Source organism: Coturnix japonica, chromosome 7 (genome assembly GCF_054131305.1).
Source record: "Coturnix japonica strain WE chromosome 7, WE-NBRP24, whole genome shotgun sequence".
In the NCBI taxonomy this organism is placed as follows: domain Eukaryota; kingdom Metazoa; phylum Chordata; class Aves; order Galliformes; family Phasianidae; genus Coturnix; species Coturnix japonica.
This window is the reverse complement of record NC_140669.1, coordinates 26,071,422-26,092,214: the sequence shown is the minus strand read 5'-3', so window position 1 is coordinate 26,092,214 and position 20,793 is coordinate 26,071,422. Positions and strand designations below refer to the sequence as shown.

At 49.5% G+C, this 20,793-nt stretch overlaps 1 protein-coding gene across 9 annotated transcripts in view; it reads right to left on the bottom strand.

Moving 5' to 3' along the window:
* ERBB4 (erb-b2 receptor tyrosine kinase 4) overlaps window positions 1-18,227 on the bottom strand; it is a 480,224-nt gene extending 461,997 nt beyond the window's left edge. For all 9 annotated transcript variants that reach the window (XM_032445687.2, XM_032445688.2, XM_032445689.2 and 6 more), the window contains exon 1: window positions 17,912-18,227. In XM_032445687.2, coding sequence (XP_032301578.1) covers window positions 17,912-18,002 — 91 coding nt within the window. In that variant the 5' untranslated portion in view covers window positions 18,003-18,227. The remainder of the gene's footprint in view (window positions 1-17,911) is intronic.
* Window positions 18,228-20,793: the final 2,566 nt, after the last annotated feature.

Here is a 20,793-nt window from a genome sequence, read left to right as displayed (position 1 = left end):
CTGTATGGATGCAAAGAGCAGAACGGGGAGGGGAAGAAGGAGAAGAAAGAAAAGGAAGTAACTCTTTCTTTTGCTGGGAGGTCCTTACTATACAAAGCTTTCATGCTGTAAAGAAAAGTGCCATTGAGGGAAGGTGAAGGGGACCAAAAACGCTGGGAAGCAAACGAGCAAACACTGCAGCGTGAGCTGCGAGGGGCCAGGCGTCCTGCAGCACTGGCCAACACAGAGACTGTGTGGCACCTGTCTTTAAATGAAGGGAAACACTGTTTTCCTGCCACATCTGCTGCCAACCTGCAGGCACAGGCCGGCTCCCTGCACCACCCACAGCACCCACACGCAGCACAAGGTGATCCTGATCATGCAGGGGCAAGGCAAGGAAACTGAATGAGGAAAGAACAAGGCTCAGTCCAATGGCTAAAAGTGCCGTTCAAGCCGCAGGGTGTGTGTGCTCAGAGCCCCATGGTCTGCAAGGCTTGAACCTTAGGCTGACCCTCATAACAAACACTAGTCAGATTTTCACCCACCAATCTCAAAACACTTGGCAGACATGAGGAAACCTCACTTTTGCCATTTTTCTGTTTGCCCAAAAACATGAGATGCACGAGGGAAATCCCCGGCTAAAGGCTAGAGGGGGCAAAAGTGTAACCCTGAGCCTCCTGGTATCCCCAAGCCCTTAGCACCAAGGAAGAGTACTTCTACCCTACAAAATGTGAGCCCTCACCACACACAGCATTTATCTCCCTGCTTCTAAAATCCTGAGATCTTGACAAGTGACAACTAACCACTTCCAGCACAAAGAAAGAAAACATGTTTTCTGGCTCCCCATGCTAATTATACTTTAAAAATATGTAAAAACGAGACAGACTAGGAAAAGAAATAGAGAGGAAAAAAAAAGGAGAGAAGCCGTGTTACAATAGCCATGCACTGACAGCAGACACAAACTAATTATTTTGTGTCTTTCCCAGCAAGTTCCATTCAATTAGCTGCACCACCGGGTTCAAAAGGGGATTAATTGAGGCCTGTGCTGGTTTATGGAATCACCATCCCATGGTGATGCATGCGGAGACACGGGGGAATCTCAGATTGAGGCTCAACAGCCTAATATTGACCAACAAGTGAAAGAAGAAAAGCAGGGGTAGGATGCAGGCACTCAGCATGCAGGTCTTGGCTGCAGGAGAACAATTAGCTCCCGCTTGGCAGGGCCCAGCATAACACAGCACATGCAGGACACGTTCATCAGCACTCAGGTGGGGCCTGAAACCCGTTGGTTCAACCAGACATGATGCTCTGGGTGGTGCACAGAGCATCCTTCTGCTCCAAAACAGCAAAAAAATGAAATAGTAATAATAATAATCCTGAGAAATTCTTGGAAAGCAAAGGACCAAGTAAATCTTCCTAGGGTATGGGGCTGGATGCTAGAGCAGCAGCAGGGCTGGGCTGAGCTTCCTCCACACCAGTATAACCACACATTTTCCTTAGCATCCCACTAGCACCATCCAAAGTCATCCCAAGCAACCAATGAAAGCATAGGAGAGTTCTATTCCCCTTGCCCTCACCTTGATTTTCCTGCTAAAACACATGGTGAGCACACGGGGGTAACATAGCAACTGCATTTCAAACAATGTGACTCAGAATACATAACAATACTATAAACTTCAGGAGTATTGCTCTAACAAATTGCTTAAAATCCAAACAGCCTATAATGAACGTAACAGGCTGACTCAATGGCAAACACGTTCTTCCTTTATTCATTTCTGTTAAAGCACACGCAATCATAAAAGCAACAGATGATTAAATAGATGAGCAATACGATGCTAGGTAAAAAGGAAGCTGCTTACTGTATCAGTAATTAAAACAAGAATAATGAGGAGATAGCTTTATAAGTATTGTTAGCTTTGCTCTGGTAAAACACAGCTTCTGCATTCTGAGGCTCAGCAACTGTTCTGCTTTCTTTGCTAACAGCCATGGGTGCACGCAAAGCCTCTTTAGACAGTTTGCCTTTCGGATGCAAGAATTCATATAATCAGAGGAAAACATGGCTCCAATAGTACACCTTCACATGTGATGCCTGTGCACAATCTGCCTCTGCTACTCAGGGCCATTTCCAGTAAAACAGAATAAGCATGGCTAGTTTTTATTAGGAAATAAAAGCAACCGTGGCTCACAATTAAAAAGCACCACAGACATATTAGGATTCATATCAGGGCCGAATGATAGCATATGCAATTCACATTCCACCAGGGGGAAACTAGAAAATGGAACAGGAAAACAACTAGAAAAAGCTCTTAAAAAACAAAACAAAACAAGACCATTGCAATAGCAATCAACTCAAATGGGTATTAATAAGCTGGGCTAGCACCCAGGAAGGAGCAGAGGCAGCTGCAGCATGCCATGCAGCATGGAAAAGAAGCGTTTATCAAGGAACTGTAATGAAACAGAGGTGTAAGCAGGTATGTAAACATTTAGTCGATGGCAAAACAAGTAACACAGTACTTTTTATTTCCTGTGCCTCTCTTTAGGGGCATCAAATGCTACACTACAAGCCACACCGCCTCCCACATATTCAGCACTTTCAAGCCATATGCATACACGAATGCAAGTATATATGCTCCCAGCACACTTCTCCTTCTGCAGAACCCAAGTGCCACTTTTAAATATTTCCACTCTCTTTGCTTTGAATTGCTGGAGATCAAATGAGTCAATTAAGAGCTGTGTCTTTTTTGTTTGGAGGCGAGATGAAGGTAATTTGCTGCTCTGTGCATCTGTTTCCTCATCAGCACAGTGAGGACCAGGCTAATTAGGGGAGGAAAACAATATGGTCATATGGATAGGCCAGATTGCCCGTCACTCAGCTCTTCAGTGGTCAGGTTGAGTGGTGAGGATGGTGAGCAGATGAGGAATCTTCCTCATCGTGCCTCCGAAGGGCTCCAGGCACTCAGATGGCCACCCAAGTATTTTTAGCATTAATCCCACAAGGCTCCTCATCCACGTGCCCATAGCGAACGTGGCTACAGAGCTGGAAAGCCAAGTGCCAAGGTTCCTTACTTCACAGCTAGTGGCACCAATGGGGGACAGAGTGCCCTGTTCTCCCCACAGGTGGGCACTGTTCACCCACATGTGGAACTCACTATCAATTAACAACAACATTGCCTATTTCTCCCCTTCCCCTGCCCCCCCCCCCCCCCCCCAGTCACTTTCAGTTTCAGTAGATTCAGTTGGGGGTATGAACTCATTCTCAGATAGCTCTGACTTAGCAGCACAGACAGACCTAGATGCAACAACCATGGGGTCGAGTGCCTCGATTTGGCCACACACCACTAATAGCAAATCCCATGTCAAAAATTACTCTGTTGGTAAACTGCACAACAGGGCAACAACATGTAAGGGCACAAGGAGAGCAGTGCTAAGGCAACGAGCTAGAGACAGATTTCAGTTCCTCGCATGCGATCCCACTGCAGTGTTTCTATTTATTAGGAGGAGATGCAGAATATTGGAGGAAGTTCATTTATTCACTGGCCTGTAAAATCAAGCAGCAGTATACATTATGTTTACTATGCCTAAGCTTTATTTGCTACTACAAAATGAAATGGTATAAGGTACAAAAAGCGAGTTAACTTACATTGAGCACATCATAAAGGCAATCAGCCTAACCATGGGCTTTACATCTCCTTGTCAGCTACCATAACACACAGACCGAGTGCTGGAGACTGGAAATATTACATTATTATTAATATTCTTTTTCAGATCTCTGGTTTTATGCTGATCACACCAACTGCGTCTGCTCCTCCTCAAGCAGGGAACAGTTTTGCAGGGCTTGCTAAAATCCAGCTGGGCCCAGAAGAGGCTTTTGATGGAACTTTTCCCTCTTCCCCACTCTTAGAATCCCATGGGGAGACTCTTGATGCTTCAGCACCAAATAAGCCAAGTTTAATCCCAGATTTTGGCATCCCATAGATTTTGCCCTAAGCCTTGTCCCAACAGCTCTGCAGGAATGGAGGCAACTCTTCACTCCCATTCCAGGGCTACAAAGATTCTATCAGTCACCAGTTAATCCAGATCCCTAAATCAGCAAACCACCCAAAGCAGGGATCAGACTGCAGAGATGCCCCAAACTTCAAATCTTGACCTTTCCAGATCTCATAGAAATTGTGCTTCCTAATTGCCAGCCCTCACATCATTATTTATGCAAAACCTAGAGCATATTCAACCCTGAATGTTGTCTGATGATATACACTGGTCAACACGATGTCAAAAGACAGGGGTCAACATTTGAGAGCAGCTATAATTATACACAGCAGCATATGTGAAAAGAATTAACAGGTCACCTTGCTATGCACTCAGTGAGAGCACCCAAACAACTTCAACCACAGTACCAGGACCCCATTGAATTAATGGCAGCAGCTACGTTTCATACCTCGCTGCTTCTTAAAGCCATTTGCATTGTTCCTTCTATATGCATAAATATTAAAACCTGTCCAAATAGCGTAATCAAATCTAGCAAACTAAGCAGAAAACATCAGTGGCAGGGCTGGCGAAGCAGGCTGTGTGCTCCATTAAGCAAATCCAGCCAATAAAAGGCATCCTCCCCGTGAGCAAACCCTTGGCTGCAGGTCAGACAGTGGGGCACAGGGAAACCCGTGCTTGCTCACATGCCCCAGCAGAGCTTTTCCACCATCACCCTTGCAAAATGCATAGCAGGAGTTGCAGTAATATCAAACACAACAGAAAATAATGAACATTTTTAGAAGCCATCCTCCCCCCCACCACCACCACCATTTCAAATTAATAAGCTTTGAAAGGAGGCTATGCTGTCATGTCAGGCTCACTGTGGCAATTAGAGCGCGAGCACCTAGGCTGCACAGAGCAAGCCACAAACTCGCTAAGCCTTTGGCTAGGAAATTCAGAAGAAAGCCTGCCCTGCAGCCAGGACATAAATAAACATCTCGGCACCTCTGACGGACCAGCCCGCCACCTCCTTCTGGCAAACAAAACCAGTGGGTCTCCAACACAGAGTGCAAGCCCTGGAAATTTTAGCAACGCTGTGCGTTAATGAAAAAGCAAAGCACAAATAGCAGCTGACCGAAGGGACGCTTGGGCTTCAGGAGACGCCTTCAGCCCAGCCGACACAGAAAGCATTTCAATTCTGGCAGCTTCAGAAGTGAGTGCCAGCATGAATTTAGATACTTGGAAACATTCAGAGTCTTCCAATTGCAGTTTCAGTAGGAAATAATGAAACCGTACACAATCGAATCATTATAAATCAAGTTTCTGTGCTCAGTGGAAGACAACGCTGACGGATTCATGATCTGTGCTGTTGTAATCAAGACCGTAATAATTCCAATGTATTGATTTGTTGCTTTCATTTGAAAACCTCCAAAATGTGAGAAGTTTCCAAAGGAATGCCTGCTCAGGAATTTCAGCAGAGCTGAATGCTGTGTGCAGCTGACACTGTCACTGTGCTTTAAGTCAATTAGGGAGACCAGAGCCAGATGGTTGAAAACGACCAAAATTACACAGTACATTCTGTTTATTAGTAAGGATTATTATTCAGGCCATAATTGCTTTTAACAGCTTATTTATCAGTACCTACAATGACGTTTAAGAAAATTACAAAGTTAAGATAAATGCAGGCTTTCTGTCAATGCTCAAAACTTTTCTTAAACATTTGAATTGAAGGGAGAAAACAGGAAACAAAAAAAAGCAACCAAATTTAAGTAGCAAGGCACGCTGACTTTGGGATTCAAGCGGAGACTGCAGAAGGATGCCCATGTTTTGTAGGGATGGGAGGATACCCAATGCCTACGAGACCCTCCGGGACCACCATAAACCCAAGCCACAGACCCCTAAGTCCTGCTCTCACTAGACTTCTTCCTCCTGTGCATGCACATCAGCTTTCACAAGGACTAAATTCAGACAAATCAATCTGTAGATGCAACCCACACCTAATTTTAAAACAGTGGCAAATATATTGTCAGGGCTTGCCAGAGGGAGCAACCTGCTGTTTATGCAGTGGATGCCTGCATGTCTGCCCTCCTCCTTCAGCAGCTGAGATAACCCTTTCAACACTGCTTCTTAAAAAGAAAGACTTGTTCATAACATTCAAATCATCACGCTAAGATATTGATGGTCAAACTCTCCCAGCCATGACACAATGGAAACAGCTCCAAGGCAAGTGACGTGCATCCAAGTCTCCTCAACTTTTTAACATAAAATACAGCTATTACCTGAACACTGGTAAAGTTTATCTTTGTTCTTCAGTCCTTGAGGAATAATCAGGTTCAGCCTTCCACCAAGAACCCAAAATGGAGCATAAGACGTCACAGCCACAGTTCTGCTCTGAAATACAACGCTCTCACCACAGAAACAAGTTAATTAACACGCTGTTCTTGGATTTTCCAAGAACAAAAAACATTTGTAATGCCATTTTGGCAAGCGAAACCTACAAAAAACACACCATTATTGAAGGCAGCCTCATTGATCTGTGGGTCTTCAGACTCTCACCCCCATCACTCACTTCTAAATCACAAACGTTGACGCCATACAGATCACACATTGCTCACATAATAGGTAGCTACATCAGAACAAGTTAATAGTTGTCTGCGTGAACAGGAGGTCCATTTGGCACTGATAGTATTTTTAGCTACTGCTAGGTTAGGTTGTTAAGCCCTCTAGTAAATGGAGAAAAAAAGAATAGTAATACGCATAAGGAGTCCTTTGAGGTGGACCAAAATATGAGCACCATTAAGAAAAAGGGCACTAGATGGAAAAAGCATTATCCTCCATCACCATGATCCTCGTCATTAAGCTTTGGACAGAACAGTGAAGAATGAAGGGAAGAAACAGACTGCCTAATCAACAGGTACACCATGCAGATACCCATTAAAACCATATTATATTTTCTTGAAATCCATATACTTCCCACGTTACTTCATCTTCCACTGCACCTACCTTCTCATTGCTCTCAACTTCTAATAGCAGTGATGACCTTGGCACGTGGCATTTTCTTAGAATTAATAGTAGTCTGGTGTTAATGGCCCTCAGCTACACCTTGGGCCATCAGCTCCTCCCAGACAGTCATTAATCCCAAGGAAATACCCTGCACCTCAATCGTTATTACTTAATTAGCTCAGCACATGATCTGTGGAGCTGTAACACCACCAAAGGCTTGATGTCTAAGTTACGAACGAGAAAACTTTCAAGTCAAAGGACTCAAGATCCTGCACTTAAAACCTAATTAAAGGAATTTTAACGTGCTAATAAATAAAAGGATAATTATTTGGGGCCTGAATCAGCTACTTAAGTAAGCAAAGGATTTCCTTTAGCCTCAGTGGGGAGCTATAAGAGCTGCTTTATTTTGCAGTGCCACAGTGCATGCAAAATGGCCAGCAGATTTCTCTTCAGAGTTACAGCCAGGATATTCCAGAGAGCTGCTCCCATCTACCCTCAGGTCTCCCAGGCAGCTTCATATACCACCCACCCTTAAAGATTCAAAATTAAAGATTTTCTGCCCACAGAAGAAGGCTTACTTATTTATAGTTCTAGTCATTAGTTAGGTTCAGTTCTGACAGTCTTCCTTGCTGAGGATGCCAACACAACTCAAACTGTTTTGAGCTACAGAACTCCTACAGAGGGACTGGATTAAGCTTACGGCAGTGCAGGATACTGGCTCCATGCACAGCCTGAACCAAACTGATGACCCCAAATTACTAATGTGAATGGATCAACCCAACAGGAGCAGAGTCCTCACTCTGGCTTTTTCCAGGCTACAGGCTGGCTCCTAAAATCTTTGTTCCCACTTAAGTGAGGAAGAGGTACTTGTACTGCTTTATACCACCACTCTGAAGCAAAGGCAAAAAAAAAAACAACCAAAAACCACCCAAGCTTGTGTGTCAGCAACAAAGTGATCACTTTTTATAGGCAGGAAATTGCTTTTGCTAGCTCCATAAGGGAAGACTTGGAGGAGGACACAAAGCAACAAAGTAAGGACTAGGGAGATGCTGCCAAGGTTTCACATACAGTCTTTAAGTGTCTTAGAAAGGCTGAAGAAAAAGAAAATAAAGTGCCGTCCTGCATAAGGTTACACAGACTACGGAGGTAGAATCTCCTTCCTCAGGAGCGCACATAGCCCTTCTTTTCTTGCTTTACCCCAACATGCCGTGCTACAGCCCAGCTGTTGTGCTCAAACCTATTAAAACCTCAACTGCCCTCACCGGGCACACTATAGAGCAAGCAGCATCACAACACAACAAAACCCTCACTGCCTTTGGACGCACCCCAAGGCATTATCAAACATTCCTCCTACAGCAGCAGCCTGGGCCACTGCAGCTCCCCTGCCCCTTCCCTGCTCTTACCAAGTACTCCCACTACCATCTCGGCAGGTATCTTTCCCAGATTATATCCCCTTAGCAAAACCAATTATGATTAATTACATTTTTTTCATTATTGGAGCCACACTAAGTGAGGGCAGGTCTCATCTTTCACAGTGCCACATTAATATCTCCATCCCAGAGGAGACCCAACTTCATCACCGGCTCATTTAAGCCCAAAGCCTCTTCCATCTCCTTCCCCACTCCTCGAGGATGACAGGGAACCGGTCGGGCAGAGCAGAGCTGAGGAAGATGAACGGCCTCATCACAATAAAGTACAATAAGATACTGATCCGCAGGGGAAGATAAACTCCAGGAGACAATTCAGATGAATAGGATGCCCGATGATTTAAACACGTGGCTCAAAGGAAAAAGGAGAACACCATAATTGCAAAGGAAGTATCTTTTCACTGCCCAGGCTGCTATTAGCTGGGATGGAAATTAAGATTTCCAAAGCTTTCGTAAACCAGCCAAGGCTGTTTCTTGGCCGTGAGCAAGAAGCTGCCTCTGCATGTTCTCTGCTGAGCCAAGAGCAAGCACATGGCTCATGGGTCTTTCCATTGCATGGCTTTCTCTTTTTTTAATCTCTTTTTAGGGGTTTTCCTGGCAAGGATTTGCCCATGCCACGGAGCTCCCTTCTCCCCACAGCCTGGCCACCTTGTTGTGGTAATTGCAGCATAATTAAAAGAAAAACCACTCCAGGTAATTGGCAGGCTTTACTAATTGAAAACCAGGTAAGTAATCATTTGGCCCAGAGAAAAGCTCTGCTCTTATGCCGTGGTATGGACCGCCATCTGTCTGTCAGCTAACCGCTGTGAAATATCAAGATCCCAATAACAGGCACCAATTATTGGTGAGGAGTTGGCCTTAGTGCAGGCCAGTATGGCCCCGCACACAATGGGGGCAACCTGGCACATGGGGTCACTTCTTAGTTCACCATTCAGAGCAGTGAGCGAAAGAGCAAGCAAAAGCCACAAACACAGTCACGTATTTTGCTATACTCAGATCCCACTGTCCTTCAGGGACAGCTGAGAACTGCATAATGCAAAAAAAAAAACAAAAAACCAAAAATCAGTCAATACAATTAATATGGGACTTGGAATCGGAATCCAAAAGCATGTGCATCCCACACTTGAATCAGCAGGGTTGTATCACCATCTCAAACTCTCGCTCCCCTTTTTGCAAGAGGTCTATTTTTACTTTTGCTTAAGCATCAGAACAAGTAATGGGCCGAAGTTTGAGGCGAGGACGGGCGCAGCTCCTGAGGCAAGAGCTCGTTTGTGACTCACTGCAGTAATTAGCAGCAGAGCTGGCCTGGCACGAGTCACAGCACATTTTGCTGATGGAAACAGCACGGCTCACAGAGGTCCGGCACCGCACACCTCCAGAAGCACCACGGACCACTGCAGACCACGTCTGTAGCAGGACATGAGCACAGCAATGGCAAATAAAGAAACTAATATTTGCACGACGCTTTGATGCATCTCCCTCAGACATTTCCAGGTGTCAGCTGTAATAAATGAAGCGTTTACTGGGTGCAGACGACGCTTTAAACAAATCAGCGCAAGTCCCTAAAGGAAACAAGCAGCAGCATATTCTGCAGCATTTCATCATTCCGGAGCCGGCAGAACGAAGCTGACAAGTACACAAGATAAATACTTTGTTCTGTCACACTGTGTCATGTCGAGGAGAACATAAAGTGTTATATGACCTTTGGAGGCACAGCCCAAAGAAGCCTCCCCACCCGCTTCCACATAGGTGTTTTCAAAAGAAATAGGAAAAAGAGAACAACCCAGTCTGCATCTCAGGGCGTCTCCTGGCCACGGTCCTGGCACAGGTTCTGCTGCTGAACCCCAAAAAGGATTCAGCCCCACTCAATACTCACGGTAGTGAAGCAAAGCAGCCTCACCCTGAGCGTGGTGGGACTGGGGCAAGGAGACCGTAGAGCTTCACACAGGAACACAAACATCAATCAACACCTCCCAGCCCTAAGGCATGTTGCAAAGGGGGTTTTATACAGCGAAAGCACTTCTCTTTCTTTAAGCACTAAATATCAAATAAACAGTTTTACACAAATGAATTCACAATCTCCAAATAACTCTAATGGCAAACCATGGATGCTGTACTAACCGTAAGCATGGCAATGTTTGACACTTCTCCCCTCTGCTTTCTCCCTTGAATGATGGCAAGAAAGAGACCATCCCCATTAATTACTGTCACTTTTCTGTAATAACCCCGCAGTTAGAGAATCTCGGCTATAAATTACACATATTCACTTCATCGTGCTAGCTTTCACGCTTGTGTATCTACTCATTGCAAAACGGACACGTCAGTAATTAAGCTATTTGCTCCAATAAAAGTCTGGAATTATCAGTGTAAAAAGATAAGTAGTGGAGAGCTGTCCCATCTCAGGCTTTCTCCCGAGCACGCAATCAGAAGAAATAATATTAAAGGCAGCCACGGCAGAAGTGCATCTGTAATTATTAACAACATGCTGCTTAACACTGGATTTTAAGCATCACGTTATTATGAATTAATTTAACATCCATTAGAGTGCCTCTGATCGTAATGAATTCGTTTGCCAATGGCTCTGCCTTCAGATAAGGCTCTCGCGGTTCCATCGCAGCCCGGTTGTTGAGCAATAATTAACACGTGCTCCAACAATGAAACGCTGGGAAAAGTGCCTGGATAACAAAACACGGCTTGACCTGCCAAAAACATTGTCTAGAACAACAATTTTAAAAGTCTGGGCAGACAAAAAGAATCTCTTCCATTCATTTCTAGCTTAGGAAGTAGAGCTGGGATGACTGCAGATGCTGTGCACCTGCTCTGTGCTGCAATCTCCGCACTCCTCGGCCAGGCTCTACAGATCCAGGGCTGGGAAGCAGCACAATGAGCTCCTCATCACCCAGCCCATACCACACAGAGAGACAGGGCAGCACTGTGCTATGCTCACCGCTCACCCCTGCATGTCATCATCATGATGCCCAAATGGCCATGCAAACCAAAGCAGCACGAGGCTCTGCATGGGAAGCGAAATACAGCGCAGCAAGAAATGAGAAGCAACTAAATGATAACAGCTTATTTTTGAAGTGCGCATTAACTAACGCCAAAGTGTCATAAAGCACTTCTAGGAGTGCACATGGCATCCCCAGGAATGCTAAATGGCTTCATTGCTTTCACTGCTTATGCAGCAACTAACAGTGGCATTCATAATAAAGAAACCTTCAGCCCATGCACAAGGGCCCTCACAAAGTGCAGCTTTTTCCCCTCTGTGCCACTGGGGAACTTCAACCCAAAACTGAACGCAATACCCCAGAGATAAAGTAGTAAGGATGGCTTTCCTTCCTGCAACAACTCTCTCTGTTCCATTTTAATACTAATGCATTCCCAAGCTTGTACCAAGGAGTAGCAATGTGATGGGTACACATGGCTCATAGTCACAGAGCAGCGCATGGCCACAAGAACAACACCTGAACTGCTCTCTGTGAGCTGAGCACAACACACCAAGGTCGGAGCTCTGCTTTCTTTGCTCCATGCTCCTTTTTGCAAGGCATTGGGAGAGAGCTCCGTTATTTCTGCATGGATGCAAGGTGAATGAGGCTGTCGCTTCTCATTGCAGTGCTATTTATTTCTGGTCGCTGACATAAAGCAGCCTTCATTTTTTAACCCTTTCCCTCCAGTGCCAACTTCTCCCTCCACCCCCCAAACAAACACACACACAAAAAAAAAGGCAGAGGAGAGTTGTTCAGCACTGTCTCACTTGCTGGCACCTTGAAAGGAAGCTACGAGCAGGTTTTTGTTGTTTACACGGTTCTCTGACAGCCCCGATGCATCAGCTGGCTTTCAGAGGCCTCCTGCTGAAGAAGGCAAGTTGTTACTCTGTCATTAGGTGGCTCAGGAGTAGTAATAAAAGAATGGAATGAGCACCGGGGAACAACGCTGCAATATTAGCAGGAGGTGCTGACAAAAAGGGAAATTCCTCCTAAAATCAGAGGGAAGCACTGTGAGCTTACTACTGCATGGATACGGGACACAGAGAGAAGGAGGGTGGCAAGACATTGAGCTCCAAGTCCCATGAACACAGGAAGCCACCAGAGCCTTTCAGCTGCTTTGTGGACTGGGCTCTCTTCCCCATCCCAGCCTCCAAGGCTCCCCGGCACACTTCTGCTTTCCCTTGCTCTGCCTTCTACCACGGGCCACCAAAGAAGGACCAACACACGGGATCACATCCAGAAGGTTGCCTTTTCCACAATGAATATTCAAAGCCCCATTTACAAGACTGCTTAATTTTGCATGCAAATGGACAGTTATGCATCTAACTGACCGTTTGTGCGAGCAATTACACGCGCAATTACCCGATTGCGTAATTGGGTGGGCCTAATTCTGAAACTGGATTGTACATTTTCTGTTCAACGCAAATGCTGTTTAATAAATAGATATTGACTGCTTGTGTAGCAAAATCATCCATACCTACCGATCGAAAACCAAATATTGACAAAATATGCTCAAATGCATGTTTGTCCAAATAGCATTGGCATAAAGCAGAGCATTCCAACAAGAGCTGAGCCATAAGTATCTGCAGGCTTCCAGATCTCTACCTGTGACCACCAGCTCATATAACCAATGGCAGCACACACACCCGTACACATGAGCCAGGTATCACCATCCAAACACTGGGAAGTTTCTTACTGCGGGCTATTTTTCAGTGGAAGAATTGTTCCTGGGTCTTTTTGCTGCTTGTTTGAGGAAAGAAATGCAAGGATCATTCCACATTAAAGGAAACCTCCCATTAGCAAGGGCACAAGCAGCTCACAAGTGTTGTCTCAGCAGACAGACCCTGATGATCAGGCAAAAATGAGGCTTTGAGCGATCAGCTGTCATACTTTTTAATCACATATTATCCACCCCAGGCCTTCACATCACTGATCTCCAATGAAAGGCAGCCACACCAACTTTGTCACCCCCAAGTATCTTCAGCCAATGCACGGAAGGCTTTTCTTTTGTGGAATATTCCCAAAGGTCCTCATTTTTCCAGTGAATGTCACCCACAGGTCTCTATTTTACATGCCAGCCTAATGCTGTCTAAGATCAGCTGTCAGAGCCCCACGTCTTGGCCAAACATCAATTTTCTGTGTGGATGATGCATTAACTTTAAGGCGCTCGCTGCTACTGCAGGCAAAGCAATATAGCAATTACGAGGTTATTTCTGACTTACAAATCCATAAGTAATCACAATGCTGAAAGCCCAAAGTTGGTAGGAAAGAAAGGAAGCAGAGCGTTAAACACAAAGACCTGGTGGTAACTGGCAGCTCCCTTGGGGTGCTGTCGGGGAAAGGAAAAGCGGTGCCCAGTATCACAGCCCTCTAACCACACGTGTGCTGGTGGCAGCCTGGAAGCAAAGCAGCCCTAATGCTCCTCAGCCTGCACTTAACCACTTGTAATGCTTTTTTCCCCTTGTTTCTGCCTGCCTTCAGCATGAAGAAGGCTACTCAAGTTGACAGCAAAAGTTTGGCAGCATCAAAGGACACCCACCTGGTAAGTGCTCTGCAGCAGCACAAGGCACAACCCACCTATTTTAATGCCTGAACCACATGTCACGACAACAGGCAGACCACAGTTATTAGACCCTTCATAAACCCACATTTCCACCCCCAAGGCCACCAGCAACCTTTGCCAGACGCTGGAAAGCCATGAGACACTTAGCTCCTCTGCAAGATTTAGTGCTGGGGCTCAAAGTGGGTTTCAAACCTAATAATTCTTGGATTCCTGTTGCTTGAACGGAGGGGCTCTGACTTCCCTCTGCACACAGAACAGGCAGAGATGCTTTACCCTCTTTATGCAAAGGCTGAGATTCACACAACCCGGAGATCTAGGGAGAAAATTAACACCGAGCAATTTGCTGCCAGCATTGCTGAGTGAACCTATTTGTAAATCTTCCAAAACAAGAAGGAAAAGAAGAAAGAAAGAAAAAAGAACACGCACAAAAAGAAAACTGCGTTCTCCTCCTGTCCCCAGCCTTTTGTTACAACAGGAATGTAGATGCTCACAGAGGGCTATTTAGGGAGCTGTGTCACTGAAGGCTCAGGCCGCACACTAAGAGCCCTGGGCAGCCAGAAGCATGCAGTGCAGACCTGGCTTGGGTTCCTTGCTGAGATGTTGGACCAAGGGGAAGAAAACATAAAGCATCACTGCCGCTGCTTCAACTTGGAACACAGGCAACTTTCAAACAAAGTAGCCATATACACGATTTGGGCCTCCTTTCCAGCCAATTCCGTGGCTTTTTCCATATGTCCTCTGAGCATTATTAATAGCCACCAAAGAATACTATCTGCCTACCAATCACTTCAGCTTCCCACTCAACGGCAAGTACATTTTTAGAGCATCAAATATACCAACAGGGACAATGGTTGCTAAATTTGAAGTCAACAACAACTGGAAAACGCCAACTACTTTGCTGATATTTTCATGCTACAGAAATAACGCCTGAAATAAATGAGCCTTTTTTTTTTTTTACCCTTTCAAAGAGATAATAAAATAATGCTGAATTCTAAATACTATCACATATCCTCAGCAAACAGCAGTTTAAATTTAGATATATACATTCTTGCTGCCAAAGATAATGAGCAGAAATATCCACAGAGCAGCTTTGCAGAGTGGAGCAGAGGTGGGGAGGGGGAGCTGGGATGGCACGGCCAATAAGGTCACTGGTTCACAGTGGATACTGGGAATGGACCAGCACAAAGCAAGTCAGAACAGACTCCTGTGCCTGGATACTACACTACCCTTGTAGTATTACTGGAAGTCATGCCAACCACGCCACATAAACCTTTATGCTTAAAATGCTTGCTATTCCAATATCATTCATGGAAACGGAATGTCAGGAGGTGCATTGCACTATGATGACTTTCCTTCCTGTCCATCCCAAAGGTCCCAGCTCTGCCTGTGGGACCACCTGCACTCAGTGAGCTCGGGGCTCTGCCGACTTCTTCATATCCCAGCTTTGATCACAAGGGTTATTTGGGGGGCTTTTTATTTTTAACCTTTCTTTGGTGTCTTCAGAAGGCAACTTCCCAAGACCCAGCTGGGGCAGCAGGCAAGGAGAGCACAAGATGCACTGCTGGTTTAAAAAAGCTCAAGCAGTAAGTGCACATTTAGGTACCACATGCCCAGCTATACAGGCATCAGGAGGCAGAGGAAATGAGCACAAAACCATTGTATTTCAGAAATCTCTGACCTTACAGAAAGTGTGTGATGACTGAACATCTTTTGTAGCTGAGATAACAACTGCATCCACTAAAACTCCAGGGCTTACTTTCAAGCCGATATACTTTATTTGCCCATCTACTTCTATGGCAGCAGTCAGATTTGATAGGTTTCAAGGGCAGAAACAAAGAGCAGGTACATCCTGAAAGCAGGAATAAACCTCGACATTCCTACAGCCCGAATTTCTACTCCTTATCACCTTTATATCAGTGCTATTCTCACAGCTCGTATCGTACGTGCTCCTGCAGTTTGTGTTACAGACTTGGCCACCTCTACATGTGCCAGTGCTGCCGAAGCACCGAGGCACCCACGAACATGCAGCTGCCCCAGCTCTGCGCCCTGTTCCTGCAGCGGGACAAGTTTTCCTGGCAGGCCGATTAAAACCCAGGTTTATATATAGCAGCAGCTGCTCCGAAGCTTCAGGAGGTCGGCATGCACCCGGTGCCCGGCGACACTGCCCATCCACCTCCGGGGAGCCGCGGCCGCTCACACCACACCGAGTTACCGGGCGGCACCGGCGCATCCCTCCGGCAGCTCGACGGGCTCCGGCCCCGCCGCCGCCGCGGGGAGCTCCGGGGGGCTGCTGCCACCTACAGCTGCTGCCACGGCACGGCCACGGCGCCCCGAAGCGGGGCCACCACCACCTGCTTCGCTCCCTGCCCCGCCGATGGGGCCGTTTGCTACGTGCGACCGGACTCATTGTGGTTTGCTTCAATCCGCTTCACTTCAAAAAAGAGCAATTCTAATATCTCCCAAAAACCAGAGGGGAGCTTTGATCCCCAGGGCGGACAGCACGAGGGCTGGCTGCTAACCCACGGGCACGTATTCCACATCCTTAATACTGTTTTCACGTTAAGCAGTAGCACGGCTCTCAGTGCCAGCATCCATACGCACATCTCTTTATAAAATAAAACGAGTCACAGCACTCAGCGGGTACCACGGGGGCTGCGACCAGGACGGGAGCGCCGGGGCCGCTCTCCCGGGACGCTCGGGGACAGCGGGAGCCCAGAGCCGGGCACGACCCCTCGCAGGGACGGGGCAGCGCGGCGGCAGCTCCGTGCTTCTCGTGCCTTCGTGGAGGCTCCCGGAGGCTCAGCCTAATTTTAGGCAGCGGGCAGACATCGCGGCGGTCGGACGGGAGAAGTGCCAGCGGGGCGCGGCGAGGGGGAGCGCTGCCATCCCCGGCACCGACCGGAGACGAGCGGGGGCACAAAGTCAACCCCGCACACCTCGTCCGGAGCGGGACCCTCCATACGGGGAGAGGGGAGAAATAAAACGGCGTGTGTGAAGAGCGATCACGTACCCGGAGCTCAGGCAGCCCGGCGGCGATAACCGAACACCCCGCCCGGGCCGGGTACGGGGACAGCAGCGGGTCGGGTCGCCCGGTGACCCCCGAGCATTAGAAAGGCTCCCGGCTCCCAAATAGCAGCTCCACGTGACTCGGCAGAGCCGCACACCGCCAACATCGCCGCACGAAAACATCGCACAGCCCCGGAGCGTCCGCGCTGCCGGCAACGGGATGAGGAGAGCAAAAGTTTGGGCGACGGCATCGCCTCCCCCACGGGAGCGATGAGAGCGAGGGAGGCGGACACGGCCCCGTCCGCAGGGCACCGAGAGCCCCGAGTGCCGGCACCCAAATTCGGGGAGGGGAGCCCCAAAACGCTCGCAGCCTGAACACGCACCTGCAGCGCCCTCCGACACGAGGCCAGACCCCCGCGCTGCCATCGCCCACGGCAGCCCCGCCGCACTCGAGGGGTCACAATGAACCCCAGATTTACGAACGAGCGGCCCCGGCTCAGCGCTTCGCGTTTGGGGGCACGGATGGGCTGCGGGATGGGAAGCACCGGGAAAGGGAAAAGCCGAAAAGGGGGAGAACGCGGAGAGCGATAGGGAGGAAAGCGGCCGGGGCACGCAGCGCTCCTCCCGCCGGGGCCGCCCCGTTCGGCGCTGCGGGAAAGGGGACCCGGGGGGAGCGCGGAGCGGAGCGGCTCCTTCGCCTGCCGCTACCAGGGATGGGAAGCGCTGACGGGCGGCGAAGTGCGGCGCGCAACGCGGGACGGGCTGAGCCGCTCCGCTGCTCCCGGCCCCAACGCCGTTACATAAAGCACCGACAGGCGCCCGGTCGCGGGTGCGGCCGTCGCTCTCCCGACCGCCTCCAAATCCCCGCATCTCGGCGCCCCGCAACTTCCTCGCGTCTCCCCTGCGGCTCCGAGCCGCGCTCCCCTCGCGCCGCCCGGACTCTCGCTCCAACTTCCCCGCCCGGCCGGCCGCACACCCACCTGCCTGCGCCGCGATAGCCCTCGGGGCGCCGGCCGCCGCGGCCAGCACGCAGCAGCTCCACCAAAGCAGCCCCCCGGCCGCCGCCGGCATCGCGCCGCCGCCGCCTCTTCCTCCTCCTCCTCCTCCTCAGCGCCGCCGCCTCAACGCCGGTTCCGCCGCCGCCATCCCCCGTGCGAGCTCCGCGGGGCCGCCCCGAAGTTGCCTCCGCGCCGCCGCCGCCCCCAGCGCCGCCCCCGCGCGGCCCGACGGGGCGACCGCGGGGTGCGCCCACTGCACGCGGAGCCGAGCGGAGCGCAGCGCCCAGCGCCGGCAGCCGCGGCACCGCCGGGGGAGCGGCGGGAGGAGGAGGAGCGGTATGAGGACGGGTCCGCCCCCCCCGGCCTGTCCCGCACCTGCGGAGCCGTAGGGGGAGGGAAAAAGCGGCGAGGAGGCGCCGCGCTTTGCAAACACCGCGGGCAGGTGCGCGCGCGTTCGCCGTGCTCGCAAAAAGCGGCCGGTCGCGTTCAGAGCGTTGCTGCGTGCTGACAGCAAACTTTCCCCGCGCGGATCCCCCCGAGCGCTGGGGAGCAGCTCCCGAATACAGCAGAAAGCCGCGGTGACGGGCAGCGGGTGAGGGACTGACATCGCATCGAGAGGCCCCGAAGTCGGAGCGGAAAGCGGCGGAGCAACGCGGGGCCGATGCGCGTTCGGAGCCCGGTGCGCAGGGAGCGGAGTGTCGCCACGCGCCGCTGCCCTCCCTGCCCCGCAGCGCTCGTGTAACGTTGAGCAACAGTGGCATCCGGCGGGCAGCGAGCTGCCTCCGTGCCTGCGCTGGGGATGTGCGTTTTAGGGGGCTTTGCCATCCCCAAAATCACACGTTCTTGTCTGGAATATCTCCCCCCCACCCCCTTCCAAATACATGCCCTGTAGGGGACAGCGGAATTCTGTTTTTCCTGAAGTGTTATTTTCTGCGAGAAGATGAATTAGGAAGAGGCCATACATGATTTCCAGAACCAATTAATAAAAACGAATCAATAATTGAGCAATGCATTTATGTATATATGCCTAAAGTCCAGCTCCGTATTTCACCGAGCGCACCCCAGGTTCTCTTTCCCAGAGGAGCAGTGGGGCGAGAGGCAAAGAACGGGACGGGGAACACCGCAAGAGATGGGGATACATCACGGCGGGAGGGCGGAGCTCAAAGCTACCCACGCTGTTCTCAGCTCTGGAAGCAGGCGGGCACCTCGCTCCCTGCGCTCCCACAGAGCACCCCTGAGCCCTAACCCCATTAGCGCCCAGCTCGTTGCCTCTGCATCAAGCAGCGGTTGGAGCTGCTGCTAGATAAAGCGTGGCTTCCCCTTGCTCCTATTCCGTGCCCGCTGCTGGTAAGAGCTCACACAAGATGCTGCTTTTGGGGAGGGAGAGCACTGCCTTGCACAAACGCCCTGCTTTCGAAACCCTAGCTATGCAGGCACCCAGCTCTGTGGGACCGCGGCAGCAGGAGGAAAATGCTGCACTAGGCTGTGTGTGCGAGTATGAAGCACCTCCCGAGGTGTTTTCAGAGTACATTCGAATCACACATAACAGCTGTTAGGTCAGAGCATTGCTCAGCACTCCACTCGATGCCAGGTGGGCAGAGATGGCCATGCTAGCAGACCCCAGAGGAGGAGGAGGGCTCCTGCTCCGCATTGGGCTGCGGGAGGACCTGTAAAGCACAGTAGCAAATTGTTCAGCTGAGAGCATGGGAGAGAACTCGTGCCTTTCACGGCTGTGTCATCCAGCTCTGCAGGCGTGGGCCAGCTGTGAGGACAGAAGCACAGTGTCAGCCTCCTGCAGCAGAAGGGCTGCTCAGAGGGCAGCACGTGTGGGAGCATCGTGCGTGGTGGGCAGCTGAAACACCCTGAATGGCTCTCTGGAATCATAAAATGGTTTGAGTTGGAAGAGACCCTCAAAGGTCATCTGGTCCAACGCCCCTGCAATGAACAGGGACACCCACAGCTCCATCAGGTGCTCAGAGCCCTGTCCAGCCTGACCCTGAATGTTTCCAGGGACAGGGCATCCACCACCTCTCTGAGCAACCTGTGCCTCACCGCTCCTATTCTAAACAACTTTTCCTCATATCCAATCTAAATCACCCTCCTTGAGCTTGAAACCATTTTCCCTTGTTCTGCCACAGCAGAACCTACCAGAGAGTCCATCCCCTTCTTTCTTATAGCCCCCCACTGAGATGCTCTCAGGTCTCCCAAGAGCCTTCTCTTCTCCTTGCCCCAGCTCTCAGCCTGTACTCGTAGGAGAGGTGCTCCATCTCTTGGAGCACTTCTGTGGCCCTCTTCTGGACACACTCCAACAGTTCCACACCTCTCCTATACTAAGACTCTGCACTCAGCTGCTGACCCCAGAGCCAAGGTCAGGGTCCTACAACAGGAGCAGCGTGGAGATGAGCTGTTCTGGCAGGACTCAAGGGCTGATATCATCACCCAGGGTTGAGCAGCACAGGCTGTGAAGCGTGAGCTCAGCCACCCGCAGCAGCCAGCCCATCTGGCACCAACAGCAGGGCCATTGTGGGGTGGTGCAACACAGGGGGATCTGTTTCTGCAGTTATTGTTTGGGGGTGAGGGAGTAGAAAGAAAAAATCCCCCTAGAGCATGAGGTATGTGCTGGAACTCAGTGAGTCCAGACACTTAGACTGCAGAAAAATAGGCTATATGCATGAAATTTCAAAAATAATAGGTAGAAAATACAATGCAAGGACTTAATAACCATATTTTCTGGAACGAAGGGCTCAGCTCAAGAAAGCCTTTTAGGCCACGCTTGATTTTTAGTTCTGTTTGTGTCTCACTCATAACAAAAAGATTCAAGTGCTCTCACTTTAAGCAGACTCAGAGTGGGGCTATGAGCTCCT